The sequence below is a fragment of the Hemiscyllium ocellatum genome, chromosome 5 (genome assembly GCF_020745735.1).
Source record: "Hemiscyllium ocellatum isolate sHemOce1 chromosome 5, sHemOce1.pat.X.cur, whole genome shotgun sequence".
Lineage (NCBI taxonomy): Eukaryota > Metazoa > Chordata > Chondrichthyes > Orectolobiformes > Hemiscylliidae > Hemiscyllium > Hemiscyllium ocellatum.
The window spans coordinates 138,655,174-138,677,430 of NC_083405.1; the positions used below are offsets into that span (position 1 = coordinate 138,655,174).

The 22,257-nt window shown below is 46.1% G+C and overlaps 1 protein-coding gene across 5 annotated transcripts in view; it reads right to left on the reverse strand.

Moving 5' to 3' along the window:
* The window catches only part of ppp1r16a (protein phosphatase 1, regulatory subunit 16A), an 84,196-nt gene that overhangs the window by 15,451 nt on the left and 46,488 nt on the right, over window positions 1–22,257 (reverse strand). For 3 of the 5 annotated variants that reach the window (XM_060825255.1, XM_060825258.1, XM_060825257.1), the window contains one exon: window positions 13,625–14,897. In XM_060825255.1, the coding sequence (XP_060681238.1) occupies window positions 13,625–13,871 (247 nt within the window). In that variant the 5' untranslated portion in view covers window positions 13,872–14,897. The remainder of the gene's footprint in view (window positions 1–13,624; window positions 14,898–22,257) is intronic. The other 2 variants (XM_060825256.1, XM_060825260.1) reach the window with 1 other exon arrangement.

The window sequence follows — 22,257 nt, forward strand, 5'->3', positions numbered from 1 at the left end:
AATGCAGCAGCTCATGTTTATCTAAATTAAACTCCATCTGCCACTCGTTGGTTCATTGGCTTATCTGATCAAGATCCCATTGTACTCTGTGGTCACCTCCTGCACCCTTCACTCCACCTCCTGCACCCTTCACTCCACCTCCTGCACCCTTCACTCCACCTCCTGCACCCTTCACTCCACCTCCTGCACCCTTCACTCCACCTCCTGCACCCTTCACTCCACCTCCTGCACCCTTCACTCCACCTCCTGCACCCTTCACTCCACCTCCAATTTTGGTAGCTAGATAGATAGATAGAAAAGTACAGAACAGGCCCTTTGGCCCACGACGTTGTGCTGAGGATTAATCCTAATCTAAAATAAAATAACCTAACCTACACACCCCTCAACTCACTGCTATCCATGTGCATGTCCAGCAGTCGCTTAACTGTCCCCAGTGACTCTGCTTCCACCATCACCGCTGGCAACGCATTCCATACATTCACAACTCTCTGTGTAAAGAACCTACCTCTGATGTCTCCTCTATACCTTTCTCCTAATACCTTCAAAGTATGACCCATCGTACCAGTCCATCCTGCCCTGGGGAAAAGTCTCTGGCTATTGACTCTATCCAAGCCTCTCATTATTTTGTATACCTCGATCAGGTCTCCTCTCTTCCTCCAGAGTGAAAAGTCCGAGCCTATTCAACCTCTCTTCATAAGACAAGTCCTCCAGTCCAGGCAGCATCCTGGTAAACCTTCTTTGCACCCTCTCCAAAGCCTCTGTATCTTTCCTATAGTAGGGCGACCAGAACTGGACACAATACTCCAAGTGTGGTCTCACCAGGGGCTTGTAGAGCTGCAGCAAAACCTTGCGGCTCTAAAACTCTATCCCCCTGTTATTGAAAGCCAAAACACCATATGCTTTCTTAACAACCCTACCCACTTGGGTGGCAACTTTGAGGGATCTACGCACTTAAACACCAAGATCCCCCGTTCCTCCACACTGCCAAGAATCCTGTCCTTAATCCTGTATTCAGCATTCGAGTTTGACCTTCCAAAATGCATCACTTCATATTCATCCAGGTTGAACTCCATCTGCCATTTCTCAGCCCAGCTCTGCATCCTGTCCACGTCACACTGCAGCCTGCAGTAGCCCTCGATACTATCAACGGCACCTCAAACCTTAGTCACATCGGCAAATTTACTAACCCACTCCTCAACCTCCTCAAAGTCACTTATAAAAACTACAAAGAGCAGAGGCCCAAGAACAGAGCCCTGCGAGACCCCACTCAACACTGACCTCCAGGCAGAATACTTTCCATCAGCAACCACTCTGCCTTCTGTCAGCCAGCCAATTCTGAATCCAGATAGCCAGATCTCCCTGTATCCCATACCTCCTGACTTTATGAATGAGCCTACCATGGGGAACCTTATCAAATGCCTTGCTGAAGTCCATATACATCACAATCACTGCTCTACCATCGTCGACCTGTCCTGACACCTCCTCAAAGAACTCAATAAGATTTGTGAGGCATGACCTGCCCCTCACAAAGCCATGCTGACTGCCTTTAATCATGGTATGCTTTTCCAAATAGTCATAAATCCTATTTCTCAGAATTCTTTCCAAAACCTTGCTGACTACAGACGTAAGACTGACTGGTCTGTAATTGCCCGGGATTTCCCTATGGCCACAACATTGTAGCCCCAAGTACTGATCCATGATCCAAGTACGTCACTGTTATTTCGGATGTTCCTTGCGTTAAAGCAGACACACTTTAGCCGATCCCTTTGTTTCATCACGTGAGAAACCTTCAAAATAGATTCACTACATCCTGTCACTGTCCCATCTACAACTAATCCCTGCAGATATGCAGGTCTGGTTCCCCCCCCCCCCCCCCGCCAAACTAGTTTAAACCCTCCCGAACCACACAAGTAAATCTCCCACCCAGGACATTTGTGCCCCTCTAGTTCAGGTGCAACCCATCCTTCACGTACAGGTCCCATCTTCCCCAGAAGGTATCCCAATGGTCTGGGTATCTAAAACCCTCCCTCCTGCACCAACCTCGTAGCCATGTGTTAAGCTGCACTCACCGACTGGTAGCAAACCTGAGATCACTACTCTACTCATCCTGCTCCATGTCATCTGCAAACTTACTAACTATCCCTCCTATGTTCACATCCAAATCAATTATATAAATGATGGACCCAGTACCTATCATTGTGGCAAACTGCTGGTCACAGGCCTCCAGTCTGAAAAACAACTCGCTACCACCACCTTCGGTCTTCTACCTTTGAGCCAATTCTGGATCCAAATGGCTAGTTCTCCCTGCATTCCATGAGATTTAACCTCGGGCAACTGTGTGGAGTTGCCTATTCTGTTTGGATTTCCTCCGGGTACTCCCATAGTCCAAAGATGTGGAGGTTAGGTGAATTGGTCATGCTAAATTGCCCCTAGTGTTCACAGATGTGTGGGTGAGTTGCATTAATCAGGGGTAAATATAGAGGAATAGGATAGGGGAATGGGTCTGGGTGGGTTACTCTTTGGAGGGTCAGTGTGGACTTGTTGGGCTGAAGGGGCTGTTTCCACACTGTAGGGATGGACTCTATGATGTTATGATAACCTTGCTAACCAGTCTCCCATGGGGAACCTTGTTGAATGCCTTACTGAAGTCCATATCGATCACATCTACCGCCCTTCCCTCATCAATCCTCTTTGTCACCTCTTCAATCTCAATCAAGTTTGTGAGACATGATTTCCCATGCACAAAGCCATGTTGACTATCCCTAATCATTCCTTGTCTTTCCAAATACATGTACATCCTGTCCCTCAAACAACTTGCCCATCACCGACGTCAGGCTCACTGGTCTGTCTTTCCCTGGCCTTTCCTTACCACAGTTAAACAGTGGCACGACGTTAGCCAACCTCCAGTCTTCCAGCACCTCACCTGTGGCTATCTATGATACAAATAGCTCAGTAAGAGGCCCAGCAATCACTTCCCTAGCTTCCCACAGAGTTCTAGGGTACACCTGATCAGGTCCTGGGGATTTATGCATTTTAAGATGTTCAGCAACTTCTCTGTAATATGGCGATTTTTCAAGCCAGCACAATTTATTTCCCCAAGTTCCTTAGCTTCCATATCCTTCTCCACAACGAACACGGATACAAAATACTTGTTTAGCATCTCACACACCTCCTGCGGTTCCATGCACAGACGGCCTTGTTGATCTTTACAGGACCGTCTTCACTCTGTAGTTACTCTTTATCCTTTAAATGTTTGGATTTGCCTTAGCTTTAGCTAATAGTGTTATTCCATGTCACATTTGTGGCCTCTTGATTTCCCTCTTAAGTGTATTCCATGCCCTTATACACCTCTAGGAATTCACTGGATCCCAGCTGTCTACACTTAACCTATATCTCCTCCTTTTTCTAAACCAGTCAATTTCCCAGCCATCCAGCATTCCCCACACCTACCAACCTCGCCCCTTACTCTAACAGGAACATCCTGACTCTGTACCCATTATCTCATTCTTAAATGCCTCCCACTTCCCATCTGTCCCTTTACCTGTGAATAGCTTCCCCCATCAACTTTTGAAAATTCCTGTCTACTATCAAAATTAATTTTAGTCCAACTGAGATAACTTTTTGATCAGTTCTATCATGACGGTTGGAGGAAGAGCACCTCATCTTCCGCCTGGGAACCCTCCAACCACAAGGTATGAATTCAGATTTCTCCAGTTTGCTCATTTCCCCTCCCCCCACCTTGTCTCAGTCGATTCCCTTGAACTCAGCACCGCCCTCCTAACTTGCAATCTTCTTCCTGACCTCTTCGCCCCCATCCCACTCCGGCCTATCACCCTCACCTTGACCTCCTTCCACCTATCACATCTCCATCGTCCCTCCCCAAGTCCCTCCTCCCTACCTTTTATCTTAGCCTGCCTGGCACCCTCTCCTCATTCCTGATGAAGGGCTCTGGCTCGAAACGTCGAATTTCCTGTTCCTTGGATGCTGCCTAACCTGCTGTGCTTTAACCAGCAACACATTTTCAGCTCAGTTCTATCCTTTGCCATAATTACTTAAAAGCCCCCTCTACACTTTCCCATCAGACCCTCAGAGGACAGGCACAGCACAGGGCAGGAGAGAGAGTAAACATCACTCAACTTTTTAAAACCAAAAGCAAGTTCTTTTGGCAGCTCCCCTTCAAACATTCCCAGGACTGGTACAGCACAGGGTAAGACAGACAATAAAACCGCCTCTACACTGGCCCATCAGACCCTCCCACATTAGGCCTTTATTGTCAGACAGAGTCAGACAGAAACAGACTCTCTGGTCCAACCAGGCCATGCCACACACAATCCCAAACTAAACTAGCCCCACCTGCCTGCTCCTGGCCATAGCCCTCCAAACCTTTCCTATTCATGTACTTACCAGATGTCTTTTAAACTTTGTAACTGTACCCACATCCATCCCTACCCGCTGGAAGTTCATTCCACACATGAACCACCCTCTGTGTGAAAAGGTTGCCCCTCATGTCTTTTGTTAAATCTCTCTCCTCTCACTTTATAACTGTACCCTCTCGTCTTGCAATCTCCCATCCTAAGGAAAAGGCAACTACCACTAACTCTATCCATGCCCCTCATTATTTTATAAACTTCTGTAAGGTCACCTCTCAAACTTCTATGCAACGTCCTTCTAAATCTTTTCTGAATCGTCTCCAGCTTAATAATATCCTTCCTGTGGCTGGGCGATCGAAAGAGGGCATAGTACTCTGTAGGAGGCCTTACCAATGTCTTGTATAACCTTAGCATAACCTTCCAACTCTTACACTCAAAGGACTGAGCGATAAAGGCAAGTGTGACAAACATCTTTATACCCACTCTGTGTACATAGGAGGTAAACGTCAAAGAATTATGTACCTGCGCTCCTAGATCACTTTGAGACCCAGGACATGTTCTGGGGACCGGAGTTCAAAGATGGTGGAACTTGTATTCAACAAAAAAAAATCTGGAGTTAAGGGTCTAATTGACCATGAATCCATTGTCGATTGTCAGAAATCCCCAGCTGGGTCACTAACGTCCTGTAGGGGAGGAAACTGCCATCCTTACCTGGTCTGGCCTACACGTGACTCCAGACCCACAGCAATGTGGTTGACTCTAAACTGCCCTCTGGGTAATTAGGGACAGGCAATAAATACTGGCCCAGCCAGTGACATCCTCATCCCACGAACGAATTAAAATATAACAAATAAAAGGCCCCTCTGTTCTACCCAGGGCCCGAACATCAACTGTACAAGTCCTGCTGAATTAACTTGCACCTACCACTCCTCAGCCCAGGGATCCAATTAATGAAGATCTCTTTGTAATCTTAGATCACCTCCTTCACTGTCCACTATGTCACCAATTTAGGCATTATCTGCAAACGTACTACTCCTGCCTCCTATATTCTCATCCAAATCATTTATATAAATGACAAACAAAAGTGGGCCCAGTATTGGTCCCCAGCAAACAGCTCTTTACTGTGAAGTTTACAGGGCTGTGGAATACACGCAGGGGAGCTATAATTTACTTGGCCAGTTCTCTTAAAGAGCTGACACAGGCGTGGCAGGCTGAATGGCCTTCAATCCACCGCATGAATTTCTAACATGACAGCTCAGCAGAGACTCCTGAAGCTGTCGATTCTCTGGCCTCAGTAGCTGCTGTCTGCTGCCCCAGATCCTTCTCGTACCAATGTGATCAGTGCAGACTCAATGGCCAAAGGGCTGCTTTCTGTCCTGCAGACATCGAAGACTCTATGCTGACCACATAGGCTAGTACTTGCGATATTTATTTTTGGGAGGTGATCTCATCAAAGCAATGCATCATGATACACGATAGCTGCTAAACTGATTAAATAAATGCTGGCAAACTGTAACAAGACAGCAAGTGCTAGAGTGACATCACATGCTGTATCTGAAGAGAACAAACTGACTGTGTGTTTGTAACACCCTTCAATGTTTCACAGTGAACTGGACTGTTCATTGTACTAGTCTCCCATTGACCCCTGGTCAATATTCCAGCCCCTGCCTCCTCTCAATCAGAAAATCGCTTACCTCTGTTTCAGTGTCAGTCAGAGAGTCAGAGATGTACAGTATGGAAACAGACCCTTCGGTCCGATCCGTCCATGCCAACCAGGTATCCCAACCCAATCCATACCCACCTGCCAGTACCCGGCCCATGTCCCTCCAAACCCTTCCAATTCATATGCCCATCCAAATGCCTCTTAAATGTTGCAATTGTACCAGCCTCCACCATTTCCTCTGGCAGCTCATTCCATACACGTACCACCCTCTGTGTGAAAAAGTTGCCCCTTAGGTCTCTTTTATATCTTTCCCCTCTCACCCTAAACCTATGCCCTCTAGTTCTGGACTCCCCAACCCCAGGGAAGAGACTTTGCCTATTTATCCTATCCATGCCCCTCATAATTTTGTAAACCTTGATAAGGTCACCCCTCAGCCTCCGACACTCCAGGGTAAACGGCCCCAGCCTGTTCAACCTCTCCCTGTAGCTCAGATCCTCCAACCCTGGCAACATTCTTGTAAATCTTTCCTGAACCCTTTCAAGTTTCACAATATCTTTCTGATAGGAAGGAGACCAGAATTGCATTTAATATTCCAAAAAGGTGGTCTAACCAATGTCCTAAACAGCCGCAGTATGACCTCTCAACTCCTGTACAGTCCCTCAGCCACTGAAACTGGGCATCACACCTTAGGAAGACAAGATTGGCTTTGGAGGGAGTACACTGTAGATTTATATGAATGACTCCTGGAATACAGGAATTAAGTTATGAGGTGAGATGACACAAATTAGGCCTATTTTCTCTGGAATTTAGCAAGTTAAAGGGTGATCTGATGGAAATCTTCACAATATTAACAGGTAAAGACAGAGTAGATAAAGAAACAACTTTCGATGGTTAGGGATTCTAGAACTAGGGGACATAATCTGAGAATTAGGGCCAGGAACATACCCTTACGATAAGGTGAATAGCAAAAGTCTTTTCCCTGGGGGGGTAGGCAAAACTAGGGGACATATTTTTAAGGTGACAGGAGGAAGATTTAAAAAAGGGACCTGAGGGGCTACTTTTTCCATACAGAGGGGGGTTCATTTGTGGAATGAACTGCCAGAGCAAGTGGTAGATACAGGTACAGTAACAACATTTAAAAGGCATTTGGATAAATACAAGAATAGGAAAAGTTTAGAGAGATATCCGCCAAATGCAGGCAAGTGGGACAAGTTGAGTTTGGGACACTTGGTTAGCATGGGTGTGTGTGGGAGGTTTGGACCTCTCTTCCATATACAGCAGTGGATGCTGGATCAGTGTTAATTTTAACTCTAAGGCAGATACAATTTTGTTAAACGAAGATAATAAGGGTTTTGGACCAAAGGTCATGATCTCATTAAATGATGGAACAGGTTTTAGGGTCTACGCCTGTTCCAATGAAACTCTCTGGTCTTCTGGCGAAGTCCATCCCAGTATTACACTATCGCTTGTTACTCAAGAGTATTATTGTATTGTCTGCACTGTGGACAATGAAACCTCAGCCCAAACAAGGCCAGGCCACCCTCCTCCAACACATCTGCAATGTCGTTTAGCTGTCTGTGACTGTTACCCAACCAGCTATAACCAGCAAATCCCCTGTAATGACTATTCTTCCCTCTCTCTCTCTCTCACAACAATCTCCATCAATCCACACCTTGCAATTCATAGGGGACTTGATCTTGGAGTAAGGGGTTCAACATTTAACGTGGAGATGAGGAGGAATTTGATAAGTTGCCACATTAAAGGTTCCTGGGGAAAACAGAAGCTCATGCTGTCCTGGGTAACATACGGGCATGGAGACGCTCGGTTGGGTAGGAAAGTGAACCATGTAGAAAACATAAGCAGCTGACAAAGAGATGTAGACAGGTTCAGTGAGAGAACGAAGATCTAGCAAAAAGTGAACATAGAACAGTACGGTACAGTACAGGCCCTTCAGCCCTTAGTGTTGTGCTGACCCTTTACCCTACTCTAAGATCAGACTAACCTACATACCCTCATTGTACTATCTACCGTCGGCCTATCCAAGAGTTGCTTAAAATATCCCTAATGTCTCTGACTCTACTCCCACCGCTGGCAGTGTATTCCACACACCCCCTCCCTCTGACATCTCCCTAAACCTTCCTCCAATCACCCTAAAATGATGCCGCCTCGGGATAGCCATTTCCACTCTGGGAAAATTTCTTTGACTACCCACTGTATCCGTGCCTTGCATCATCTCATACACCTCTATCAAGGCCCCTCTCATCCTTCTTCACTCCAGTGAGAAAAGCCCTAGCTCCCTCAGCCTCTCTCCATAAGACACAGCCTCCAGTCCAGGCAGCTTCCTGGCTAATCTCCTCGGCACCCTCTCTAAAGCTTCCACATCTTATTTATAATGAGGTGACCAGAACTGAACACAATATTCCAAGTGTGGTCTAACCAGGGCTCTATAGAACTGCAGCATATCCTCGCGGCTCTTAAACTCAATCCCTCTGTTAATAAAAACCAACACACCATATGCCTTCTAGAACACAGAACATAGAAAAATACAGCGCAGTACAGGCCCTTTGGCCCTTGATGTTGCGCCAATCCAAGCCCACGTAACCTACACTAGCCCACTATCCTCCATATGTCTATCCAATGCCCACTTAAATGCCCATAAAGAGGGAGAGTCCACCACTGCTACTGGCAGGGCATTCCATGAACTCACAACCCGCTGTGTAAAGAATCTACCCCTAACATCTGTCCTATACCTACCACCCCTTAATTTAAAGCTGTGTCCCCTAGTAACAGCAGACTCCATTAGCGGAAAAAGGTTCTCATTGTCAACCCTATCTAAACCCCTAATCATCTTGTACACCTCTATCAAGTCACCCCTAAACCTTCTTTTCTCCAATGAGAACAGGCCCAAGTGCCTCAGCCTTTCCTCATACGATTTTCCTACCATGCCAGGCAACATCCTGGTAAACCTCCTCTGCACCCGTTCCAGTGCCTCCACATCCTTCCTATAGTATGGCGACCAAAACTGCACACAATACTCCAGATGAGGCCGCACCAGAGTCTTATACAACTGCAACATGACCTCAGGACTCCGGAACTCAATTCCTCTACCAATAAAGCCCAGTACGCCATATGCCTTCACAGCACTATTTACCTGGGTGGCAACTTTCAGAGATCTGTGTACATGGACACCAAGATCCCCCTGCTCATCCACACTACCAAGTATCCGATCGTTAGCCCAGTACCCCATCTTCTTGTTACTCTGACCAAAGTGAATCACTTCACACTTACCTACACTGAACTCCATTTGCCACCTTTCTGCCCAGCTCTGCAGCTTATCTATATCCCACTGTAACCTGCCACATCCTTCCTCACTGTCAACAACTCCACCGACTTTCGTATCATCCGCAAACTTGCTCACCCAACCTTCTAGCCCTCCTCCAGGTCATTTATAGAAATGACAAAACAGAAATGGTCCCAAAACAGATCCTTGCGGAACACCGCTAGTAACTGCACTCCAAGATGAACCTTTACCATCAACTACTACCCTCTGTCTCCTTCCAGCCAGCCAATTCCTAATCCAAACCTCCAACTCACCCTCAATGCCATACCTCCGTATTTTTTGCAGTAGCCTACCATGGGGAACCTTATCGAACGCCTTGCTAAAATCCACATACACCACATCTACCGCTTTACCCTCGTCCACCTCCTTAGTCACCTTCTCAAAGAATTCAATAAGGTTTTGAGGCACGACCTGCCCTTCACAAAACCATGCTGACATTCTTAACAACCCTATCCACTTGGGTGGCTATCTTGGGGAATCTACAGACGTGGACCCCAAGATCCCTCTGTATCTCAGAGCTCCGCACTCTCTCACCATTTAGATAATGTGCTTCACTGTTAGTCTTTCTGCCAAAGTGGATAATTTCACATTTTCCCACAATGGAATTACAGACCAGTCAGTCTTATGTTGATGGTGGGCAAATTATTGGAGAGGGTTCTGAGATACATGATTTATGTCTATTTGGAAAAGCATAGTTTTGTTTAGAGATAGTCACCGTGGCTTTGTGAGGAGTAGGTCATACTTCACAAGCCTTATTGACTTCTTTGAGGATGTGCCAAAACACATTGTTGAAGGTAGAGCAGTAGATGTGGTGGATTTGGGATCTTAGCAAGGCATTTGCTAATGGGGAAAGTAAGGAGGCATGGGATACAGGGACACCTGGCTGTCTGGGTACAGAATTGGCTGGCCCACAGAAGACAGAGGGTGGTGGTAGATGGACAGTATTCAGCCTGGAGCTCAGTGACCAGTGTTGTTCCACAGGGATCTGCTCTGGGATGTCTGCAGATTGAGATTTTTATAAATGACTTGGATCAGGATGTAGATTAATAAGTTTGCTGATGACATGAAGTTGGTGGAGTTGTGGATAGTGTGGAGGGCTGTTGTAGGTTGCAATGGGATATTAACAAGATGCAGAGCTGGGCTGAGAAGGGGCAAATGGAATTCAACCTGGAATAGTGTGAAGTGATTCATTATGGAAGGTCAAATTTGAATGCAGATTATAGGGTTAAAGGCAGAATTTGTAGCATGAATCACAGAAGGTTAGTTTGGGAGGGAAATTAGATAAAAGAGTAGGAAGATTATGCTGCAGTAATGCACTGCATTGATGAGACCGCACCTGGAATACGGGTGTACATACTGCTCACCGTACTTAGGAAAGGATGTTAATACAATGGAAACAGAGAAGGTTTACTTGACTATTCCCTGGAATGAATGGATTGCCTTATGAGGCAAGCTGGATAGGCTGGGCTGGTATCCTCTGGGGTTTAGAAGAGTCAGAGGTGACTTTATAGAAACATAAAAGCCTCTGAGGGGACTTGACCGGGTATCAAAGAGTCCTGCAGCACAGAAAGAGGCCCTTTGGCCCAAACTGGTCCATGCTGACCAAAATGACCATCCACACTAACCCCATTTCCCTGCACTTGGCCCACATCTTTCTAATCCTTTCCTATCCATGCATTTGTCCAAACTCCTCCTGTGGGAGAATCTCGAACTAGGGGTCAGACTTTGAAAAATATGTTGGGGGTGGTGGGAGGAGAAAATGAGGAAACTGTTTTCACTCTCAGTGGGGTCAAGGCACTCTCAAATTCCTTTCCTCAAATGGCAGTGAATGCAGAACCTTCAAATATATTTAAGACAAAAGGTAGATACATTCTTGGTGACCAAAGGGACGAAAAGATAGTGGGGCTATAAGACCATAAGTCACATCACAGGAGCAGAAATTAGGCCATTTAGCCCAACGTGTTTGCTCCAACATTCCATCATGGCCAATAGCTTTCTCAACCCCATTCTCCCACTTTCTCCCAGTACCCTTTGATCCCCTTGCCAATCAAGAACCTATCTCCATCTTAAATATACTCAACGACCTGGCCTGCACAGCCTTCTGTGGTAATGAATTCCATAGATTCCCCTCTCTCTGCCAAAAGACGTTTCTCCTTGTCTCTGTTCTTAAAGGTCTTCTCTTTACTCTTTTAAAAAAAAAGCAGGAATGTAGAGTTGAAGATAAAATCAGATCAGCCGTGAACTTGTTGAATCACAGAGTGGACTTAAAGAACTAAATGTTTGTATGTTCCAATTTCTTCCCTTGGAGGATAGTGAATCGGTGAAAAACTTTACCACAGAGAGGTGGAGAGCTTAGGTCATTACTTTTGCTCAAGGCTGAGATAGACAGATTTTTAATTAATGAAAGAATCAAGCGTTTCAGGGAAAGTGGAGTTGAGGATGATCAGATCAAACACGAGAGCTGAGTAGGCTTCTTCTGCTCCTACATCTTACTGCCTGATGGTGGCAGTGCTCTGATGCTGGGCCAGGTAAATCTTTTATAGACACAACGGAAGACAGTATAAATGCTGGAGTGGAACGCATACAGTAGTTCCAGAGTCACACTCCCTCTAAACGGATGCTCCTCACACGGTGGTGAACATGGACTTCAGCACTGACTGGAAGTCACTGCCACACATGGACCTCAGAGGGCACACTGTTCCAGGGAGAAAGGGAAGGGGTGATGACAGGAAGCTGCCTGGGAGGAAGATAGTGAATAGCAGCAGTTTTTGTATATCCAGCTCTCAGGGGAACGTTATATCTGGAATGTAAACCTAGTCTCAGTGATGCTGACCATGAAAAAGCATTGAATGCTGTAAAAACCCATCCAAGACCTTAGATTTTCTTTCCTAAAGGATATTGTCAGTCATTCTTACAGATGAGCAGCAAATACCTGCCTGGTCAGTGATGCCCACATCACACAATAAATGCCACGCTGTGGGCGATAACTCAAAGCTTCAACTCTATATTAACTTGTCTCGTCGGTGCTCAACATTCTCATAGTGATTATAATCAGTGGTTTCATTAAACATAATACTGTCTCCAATCACATTCTCTCTTCCACTGAACTTATAAACATTGCTGCTCCTCAATGCTCCTGGTATTATTTTCTTATTGCTTCCTGGAGACACGCTCTGCCTCTGCTAGGAGCACGATAATGTTCTGTAACATGTACAGGCACTCCTTTAACCACAGGAATAAAGAGTACCCTACCCAAATGTGACTGCACTGAAAATAGGAGCACATGGAGGCCATCTGGCCCTTCGAGTCTGCTCTACCATTCAATAAGATCATGGCTCATCATCCAACTCAGTCCCCTGTTCCCAGCTTCTCTCCTTATCCTTTGATCCTTTTAGCCTGAACACTATATTGAAATCCTTCTTGAAAACATTTAATGCTTTGGCCTTAACTGTTTTATCTGGCAGAAACTTCCACAGGCTCCCCACTCTCCCCCTCTTAATCTTAAATAGCCTACTTCATACTGGTCGCCCTACTATGGGAAAGATACAGAGGCTTTGGAGAGGGTGCAAAGAAGGTTTACCAGGATGCTGCCTGGACTGGAGGGCTTGCCTTCTGAAGAAAGGTTGAATAAGCTCGGACGTTTCTCCCTGGAGAGAAGGAGGAAGAGAGGAGACCTGATCGAGGTGTACAAGGTAATGAGAGGAATAGATAGAGTCAATAGCCAGAGACTTTTCCCCAGGGCAGGGTTGACAGGTAAGAGGGGTCATAGCTTGATGATATTAGGAGAAAGCTATAAAGGAGACATCAGAGGAAGGCTCTTTACGCAGAGAGTTGTGAATGTATAGAATACATTACCAATGGTGATGGTGGAAGCAGAGTCACTGGGGACAGTTAAGCGACTGCTGGACATGCACATGGATAGCAGTGAGTTGAGGGGTGCGTAGGTTAGGTTATTTTATTTTAGATTAGGATTAAACCTCAGCACAACATCGTGGGCCAAAGGGCCTGTTCTGTGCTGTACCTTTCTATATACCTTTAGACTGTGACCATGGTTCTGGACCTATCCCCCCAGCAGATATCAGAAATATCCTCCCTGTATACCCCCTGTCTATTCCTGTTAGAGTTTTATAGGTTTCTATCGGATACCCTCGCTTTCTTCTAAGCCAGTCAGTATGGAGCAGTGGTCAGAGGTTCAGGGGCCTGGTCCTTACCCTCCCCAGAGTGCACCAACATACAGAAAGGGGGCATTACCTTCCTCAACATCATTCCGAGAAGCTGCCTCCAGCAGGCGGACGTTGTCAGGAAACCGGATCCTCTTCAGACCCTTGTTGCTCCTCCTTTTGTCATGTTTCACTTTTTTGCTTTGCATGTCCTTCTCAAACTGCGCCCACTTCTTCAGCTGCTGGGCACGCCGTTTGTGAGCGTGTTTGAGCCGTTCCTGCGTGGTCATTCTCCCGACCAGTGGCAGCTCTGCCAGGAGCTCACTGTGTTCCGCCATGACAGTTCACAGCCCCAAGCTGGGGGTGGGTCACCCAGGGCAGTGGTGGGTGTATTGGGGGGGAGGGGGGTGACGACTTATATTTTACTTTGGAGCAAAGTAACAGAAACAGAAACAAGTGCCGAGGAAGGTCTCCTGTCCAGCTGTCTTGTCACATACCCTCAGAGGAGAGGCAGGATGATGCTTGCCATGATAATACTGGATCTTGCCAGGAAAACTCAAGGCAAACTCACTGCTGATGTTTCACCATCTCCATCCCAGCCCCCGGCTCCTCGGTTTGTGTCCTTGCGTTTATCAAGTAAAAAGGAAAACACAAAAGGAAGTCTGCAGATTATTCACTCAAATATTCCATGTTGAGCCGTGGCCAAACGCAGAGATACCACAAACACAACTGCTGTTGTCAGATATCAAACTGTGGCATCATTCACATCCCGTAACAGCACATCCCCCGCCCCCTCCCTCAGAGGAGCCTGTACTGTTTAGAGAAGGGGTGGGGGCTGGTATTTAGGACACACAGGGTGCCAAAAGACTTTTTACTGGAGTGTTGTCAACATGTCCTCTTACCCCTCTCCCCCACACAACCGATTCCAGTCAGCAATGTCAGAGCTGGGAGGAGGGATTCAAGTGTAGCCCAGGACAGTGTGGCACCGAGTTCATGAATAAGCAAGGGGTCTGCACTATTTGACGTCAAAGGTGATTCGTTCCCCAAGACTGTGATCATTCAGGGTCTCCAGCGATTATGGTTATGGTGGTGATTTGTTAAGTTGCTCTACACAGGTCTGTCTTCCAATTGCCTCAAACCTTCTTGGCTGCTTCACCCCTCAAAATAATCTCTAGTCAAGAATCCACCTCTGAGGAGCTTGCAGCAAAGCTCTCAGTAGAGGTCACCTCGTTCGAGTAGTTTGGTTGTCAGGAAGGTGTAGAGCCAGGAGCTGGAGTTGTTTAAATTACACAGATATTATGCACAGGTGACTGAGCTGCTGCCCATGGTTCAGCTGGTCTTCATGCAGTCAGTACGTCGAGCTGCTGAGGGAGAATGAAAACAAAACGCCGTCAATAAAGGCTCTGTTGTACAACACACAAAGCTTTCAAACACTATAGCCAGACCGTTTCGGAGTTAACCCTGTCAGTACCGCAACACCCTGACGTGATCTAGGAACATCAGAACAGGAGGCGACCATTCAGCCCTCACAGCCTGTCCCATTCAATCAGATCATGGCTGATGCGGAACCCAAAACCATCCTATTATTCTACATCTCTTGACAATCTTACTCAAAGCAACGGCATTCTTGAGATTTTCAAATGGTTTCTTGCCCTCAAAGCTTCTGTGTGTTTTGGAGGATGGGTGGAAAAGAGAGAGCAGATATCTAGATTTCCATTCCTCATGTAAGGAAATGCTTCCTGACATCAGCCCGGGTGGATAAAACGAGAATTACGGACATTGCAGTGCTGGAGAAACTCAGCATATCTGGCAACATCTGAAGAGAGAAAAACAGAACTCATGTTTAGCCCAGTCACCGTTCATCAGAACTCAGTTTGCTGGACTGTTCACTGGACTGAAAATGTTGGCTGTTGCTTCTCTCACAGGACACTCTGTTCAGGCCGGAATTGCTCAGCCAGAACTTTAACGTTCTGCCCTGGCATAACCCAGTCCCACCCTGAATTCCCTCCACCACAGAAAGTAGCTTTTCACTACCTTACTGAATCCCCTGTTTAAACTCTTTGATTAAATGCTCTCTCAAATTTCAAAACCAAGGAAAACAGGCCAAGTGTACACAAGCCTCTAAGCCACTTATGACGAAGAGCGTGCACGAGCGAGGAGAGAGAGCACGAGGAATCGCAGAAGACTCAGATCGGTTTCCCAATCTCTCGACAGTGGCATTACCTCAAAATGGGAGAAAGGGATACTTAAAATGTAAGGCAGAAATAGGAAACTGCAATCAGTGCACACTGATAATTGCAAAAACATGAAACATTTCACAACTCACTCACAGGGAATAAAGTCAGAAGTCACATGATACCAGGTTATAGTCCAACAGGCTCATTTGAATTCACGAGCTGAGGGCTGTTCCTTTGTCAGGCAAGGTGAAGGACGTGATGAAGGGCCAGCGCTCCGAAAGCTTGTGATTTCAATTAAACCTGTTGGACTATAACCAGGTGGTGTGCGACTTCTGACTTTGTCCACCCCAGTCCAACACCAGCAGCTTCACATCACCCCAGCGATTAAAGAGAGAAGGGGCAGAGTCATTTTCAAGAGTGTAAAGAACACAGAATTTCCCCATCCACCAGGGAACATGCCTTTTTTCTATTTATAGTAGCTGGATCTCAAGCTGCTGCTTCACGACTGTCAGTAAGGGATGTTCTCAGGAAGAGCGAGGCTGTTGTCCAGCCCTTGTGGGGTTACAGCCAGGCTGGGTAAGGGAGGCTGAATTCCTTCACCTCCAGCACAACAGATGTGTTACTGATGAGACAATGATGTTAACGAGTGGGGGGTGAGACCTCCAGGTCAGTCACATTTAAAAAGCTCGAGCCTGTAAATAACCAATCACCTTAGAACACTTGGCTCAGGCCGAGGGATCAATCCGCCGTCTGCAGCCATCTTCAAATACCTCATCGCTAAAGGAAATGTCTCCATGATGATGGTCCAACCACATATACCACCTGCAGCTGGATTATATCACAGCCTTGTCAAAGACAATATTCTACAGTAACAGGCATATATAGCAGCACAGAAAGTGGCCACTCAGCCCATCTGATTTGTTCCGGTTCTTTGCCTTAATCAGGCCATGGTCCTACCTTTCTCAGCTTCAAAGTTGCTCTATTTTCCCTGTAAAAGATGCAATAACTTCAACCATTCTCTGAGGTAAACCATTCCAACGTCTAAAGTTTACATTAAGATTATTAGCCTTGTTGATAATATGGTTGCTACCAACTTGGACCCTGCCAATGCGTTGTTGGTTCAGTACTCGAGCGAGACAATTTTAGACCTGATCAGCCCACAGCAATGCAAAATGATCTTCAGTCTCCTGCCCAACTCTTGCACCATTTCCCAACGAGCTCTCAAGTTTTAAAATGGTGCAGCATTAGGAATAAAAACTCAGCCTGAAGGGCTTATGAGTAACTTCATTACCACCAAAGACAGGAATCTGAAACATGCCCTTCAACTGTTAACAAATACTTTTGATTAAAGCTTTACAGAATATCCAGGATCTCTCAGCGACAAGAGATTGGAAACAGCTCAAAAATGCCGACAATCGCTTATAATCGGGGACACGAGGTAAGGCAGCTAAATATCACAGGGAAATTCATTAGCTGATGCAAGTAACTAACAGGATTGGAGAAAGTTACAGAGTAAACAGTTCTAAGCAGAGGATAATACCCAAGGTTAAGCCATCAGATGTATAAAAGAAACGAAAGGAACAAAGTACAAAGTACAGGATGTTCAAGATAGCTGAACACAGCAGGAGAGGAAGGAAGGAGAGCCAAACAACCAGTTTGTAATTAGGTGACATTGTGCTTTTGAGAATGTAGGGGTGAGCTGCCTTCTTGAATCCCTGCAGTCATACACAGAGCCATACAGCATGGAAACAGACCCTTTGGTCCAACCAACCCATGCCAAGCAGAATCCCAAACTAAACTAATCCCACCTGTCTGTACTTCGCCAGTATCCCTCCAAACATTGATACTTATCGAAATGTCTTTTAAATGTTGTAACTGTCCCCACATCCACCACCACCTCTGGAGGTTCATTCCACACATGAACCACTTGTCATGTTTTGAAAAAACATTGCCCCGCGTCTTTTTTAAAAAAAGTCTTTATTATCTCACCTTAGAAATATGCCCCCTAGGTTTTTGACCCAGTAACAGAGAAGGAACCGGTGATATATTTCCATGTCAGGATAGCGCATGGCTTGGTGGGGAACTTGCAGGAGTGGTGTTCCCATATATCTGCTGCCCTTGTCCTTCTACATGTAGTACATGGGTTTGGAAGGTACTATTAAAAAGGAGCCTGGGTGAATTCCTGCAGTGCATCTTATAGATGGCACACCCTGCTGCCTGTGGTGGAAGGAATGGTTGTGGATGTGATACCAAACGAAGAGAATACCTGGTCCTGGATGTGGAGCTTCTTGAGTGTTGTTGAAGCTGCATTCATCCAGATAAGTGGGGAGTATTCCATCTCACTCCTGACTTGTGCCTTGTAGATGGGAGTCAGGAGGTGAGTTACTTGCCGCAGAACTCTCAGCCTCTGGCCTGCTCTTGTTGCCACTATTTATATGGAGAGTTCAGTTTCTAGGCAATGGTAACCCCCAATATGTTGAGAGAGTGAGGGATTCAGTGTCCAGTAATTGCAATACCATTGAATATAAAAGGACAATGGTTAGGTTCTGTCACATTGAAGATAGTCATTGAGTCATAGAGACGTACAGCACAGAAACAGACCCTTCCGTCCAACCTGTCCATGCTGAACAGATATCCCAACCCGATCTAGTCCCACCTGTCAGCACCCCGCCAATATCTCTCCAAACCCTTCCTATTCATATACATATCACGATGCCTCTTAAATGTTGCAATTGTACCAGCCTCCACCACTTCCCCTGGCAGCTCATTCCATACACGCACCACCCTCTGCGTGAAAAAGTTGCCCCTTAGGTCTCTTCTATATCTTTCCCCTCTCACTCTAAACCTATGCCTTCCAGCTCTGGACTCCCCCACCCCAGGGAAAAATATTTATCCTATCCATGTCCCTCATGATTTTGTAAACCTCGATAAGGTCACCAGTCAGCCTCCGAAGCTCCAGGGAAAACAGTCCCAGCCTGTTCAGCCTCTCCCTGTAGCTCAAACCCCACTGCATAGCACGCTGGTCCAGTGGTTAGCACTGTGGCCTCACAGCGCCAGGGAGCTGGGATTGAGCCTGGGTGACTGCCTGTGTGGGGTTTGCACATTCTCCCAGTATCTGCATAGGTTTCCTCCTGCGGCCCAAAGATGTGCAAGTTAGGTGAACTGGCCGTGTTAAATTGCCCATAGTGTTCAGGGATGTGTAGATTAGGTGCATTAGACAGGGGAAATGTCGAGTAATAGTGTGTGGGAGTGGGTCTGGGTGGGATACTCGGAGGATCAGTGTGGCTGTATTAGGCCAAATCAGCCATTCCACACTGTTGGGATTCTATGGTGGCTCTGTGATTGCCTGGTACGTGTGGTGGGAATATGGCTTGCTGCCTCTCAGCCAAACCTGAAACCGGAGTAAGGAGTTGCCCTTTTAAGAGGGACATGAGGAGATATTCCTTCTCTTAGGGGATCGTGAACTTTGGAATGCCCTATCCCAGACGGTAGTGGGATCACTGGATTAATACAAGGCGGAGTTCAACCGTTTTTTGATTGGCAAGGTGGAGGGTTACAGGGGATAGGAAGGAATTCTAGATCAGATCAGTCCCAAATCAGGCTTGTGGATCCAAACAGCTTATTTTACTCCTACCTCTTCCTATGTTTAAGGAAGTTTGAGAGATGTAGCACTGAGAAAGAATGTGTCATAGTTGTCAGCGGAGAAATGAATTTGGATTTCAATATTGGGACGAGGAAGAGACGACAGGTAGGAGTTTAGAGTTGATTGAGTGTGATATTGCTTGGAGTGAAAATGATAGATTAGATTAGATTACCTACAATGTGGAAACAGGCCCTTTGGCCCAAGCAGTCCACACCGACCCGCCGAAGAGTAACCCACCCAGACCCATTTCCCTCTGATTAATGCACCTAACGTTATGGGCAGTTTAGCATGGCCAATTCACCTGACTAGGAATGTCACAGCGCAAGTGTTTGCTGAGCAAGTGAGCAGCTGTGTTCTGTTTGCAAATTGGATCATTTCAGTAACAATAGATCAGCACTGCAATTACTGTTTACACTCAAACCCATCAGCACTCGGAGTCGGTTCAGCTTCATTTGGAATGACAGGATAGAGGCCAGTAGCAATCCCTGTTTCTCACATCAGGGAGGAGGAAATTCCATCAGCATGGGATTATTCTCCAGACAGCAGCGGACAGAGATATACAATTCCATCACAGACCATGAACTGATGTGCAAACTGATACAACAGCCCTCACCACATGCTTAAAAACATCCACTGCTTCAGAAATGGAATGAGAATGAAAATGGGAACTTTCGGGAGTGCAGAAGGATAAAAGCAGAGATCCCTATCAATGACATTCTGAATGTGGATCCATAAATGGAAGGATACAGACTAGGAGAGAAAGGAAAGGCCTGACTCAGTGAGGTTGCAGGGATTGTTCTGTAAGAGAATACAGATGGACTTTTCTGACTGACAGCCACCATCTAGAAGTCTGTTGTGGCATGTGTCTCTTTAGTGTTTTATAAAAACAAACAGAACACTGTGTGCAAACAGCTGCTCCTCTATCGGACATGTCAATGTGACGGACTGGCTGCAGGCCTGAAAATCTCCCAGGTTGGACAGCAGTGCCTCAGTGGGTAACATTCTGACTTCTGACCCAGGAGGTCGCAGGTTCAAGTCCCGTTGCAGAATTTGAGAACAACCCCAGGCTGACTCTCCGGTGAAGCACTGAGGGAGTGCTGCACAGTTGGAGATACTGTCTTTCAGCTGCGATGTGAAAATGATGCCTGTTTGCCCTAAGATATGGGTCACTCATAAGCTCTTTCCACTGTCCCTTAACCACCGTCACAACAACAGATGACTTGGTCATTTGTGTGACTGCTATGTGCAGACTGACTTCAGAAATGGAACGAATACAGGAATGTTCCGGAGTGGAACACGAGGACAGAAGCAGAGATTGCCAATGAGGTTACTCCAGCAGCTAATCTTACACATTCAAAGATAGAGTCACAGAGATGTACAGCATGGAAACAGATCCTTTGGTCCAACTCAGCTGTGCTGAACAGTTATTATTAAATTAATCTAGTCCCATTTGCCAGCATTTGGCCAACATCTCTCCAAACCCTTCCTATTCATATACCCATCCAGTTGCCTCTTAAGTATTATAATTGTATTGGCACCACCAGTTCCTCTGGCAGCATGTGTGCACTCAACACCCTCTGCTTGAAAAGCCACTTAGGTCCCTTTTAAATCTTTCCTCTCCCATCTTAAATCTAGTTCTGGACTTCCCTATCCTGGGGAAAAGACCTTATCTGTTTACCCTCTCCATGCCCCTCATGATGTTATAAACCTCTAAGGTCACCCCTCAGCCTCTGACACTCCAGGGAAAACAGCCCCAGCCTGTTCAGCCTCTCCCTGTAGCTCAAATCCTCCAACCCTGGCAACATCCTTGTAAATCTTTTCTGAACCCTTTCAAGTTTCACAACATCTTTCCGATAGGAAGGAGACCAGAAATGCACACAATATTCCAACAGTGGCCTAACCAATGTCCTGTACAGCCGCAACGTGACCTCCCAACTCCTGTACTTATACTCTGACCAATAAAGGAAAGTATACCAAACACCTCCTTCACTATCCTATCTACCTGCGACTCCACTTTCAAGGAGCTATGAACCTGCACTCCAAGGTCTCTTTGTTCAGCAACACTCCCCAGGACCTTACCATGAAGGGTATAAGTCCTGTCCTGATGTGCCTTTCCAAAATGCAGCACCTCACATTTATCCAAATTAAATTCCATCTGCCACTCCTCAACCCATTGGCCCATCTGATCAAGATCCCGTTTAGTCTGAGGTAATCTTCTTCGCTGTCCACTACACCTCCAATTTTGGTGTCATCTGTAAACTTACTAACTATATTTCCTTCGTTCACATCCATATCATTTATATAAATGACAAAAAGCAGCGGACCCAGCATGGATCCTTGTGGCACACCACTGGTCACAGGCCTCCAGTCTGAGAAACAAACCTCCACAGCACCCTCGGTCTCCTACCTTCAATCCAGTTCTGTATCCAAATGGCTAGTTCGCCCTGTATTCCATGAGATCTAACCTTGCTAACCAGTCTCCCATAGGAACCTTGTCAAACACCTTACTGAAGTCCAAACAGATCATGTCCACTGCTGCGTTCATCAATCCTCTTCGTTACTTCTTCAGAAAGCTCAATTATGTAGATTGTGAAAGCAACTGCACATCAGTAAAACTATGTCTATCTTCAACAATTACTCATTATGTTTCAGAAGCTCAATTTAAAAATATTACTAACTAATCCAGCAAGTTCCAAAAGTAGCAAAATACGTGATTTAGCAGGGCTGACATTTCAATGTAATGTAACACAATTGAGACTGAACTGGCACCACATCCACTCCTTCCCCCACCGATGCTCAGTAGTAGCAGTGTGTACCATCTACAAGACGCACGGCAGAAATTCACCAAAGATTCTCAGGCAGCACCTTCCAAACCCACGATCATTTCCATCTAAAAGGACAAGG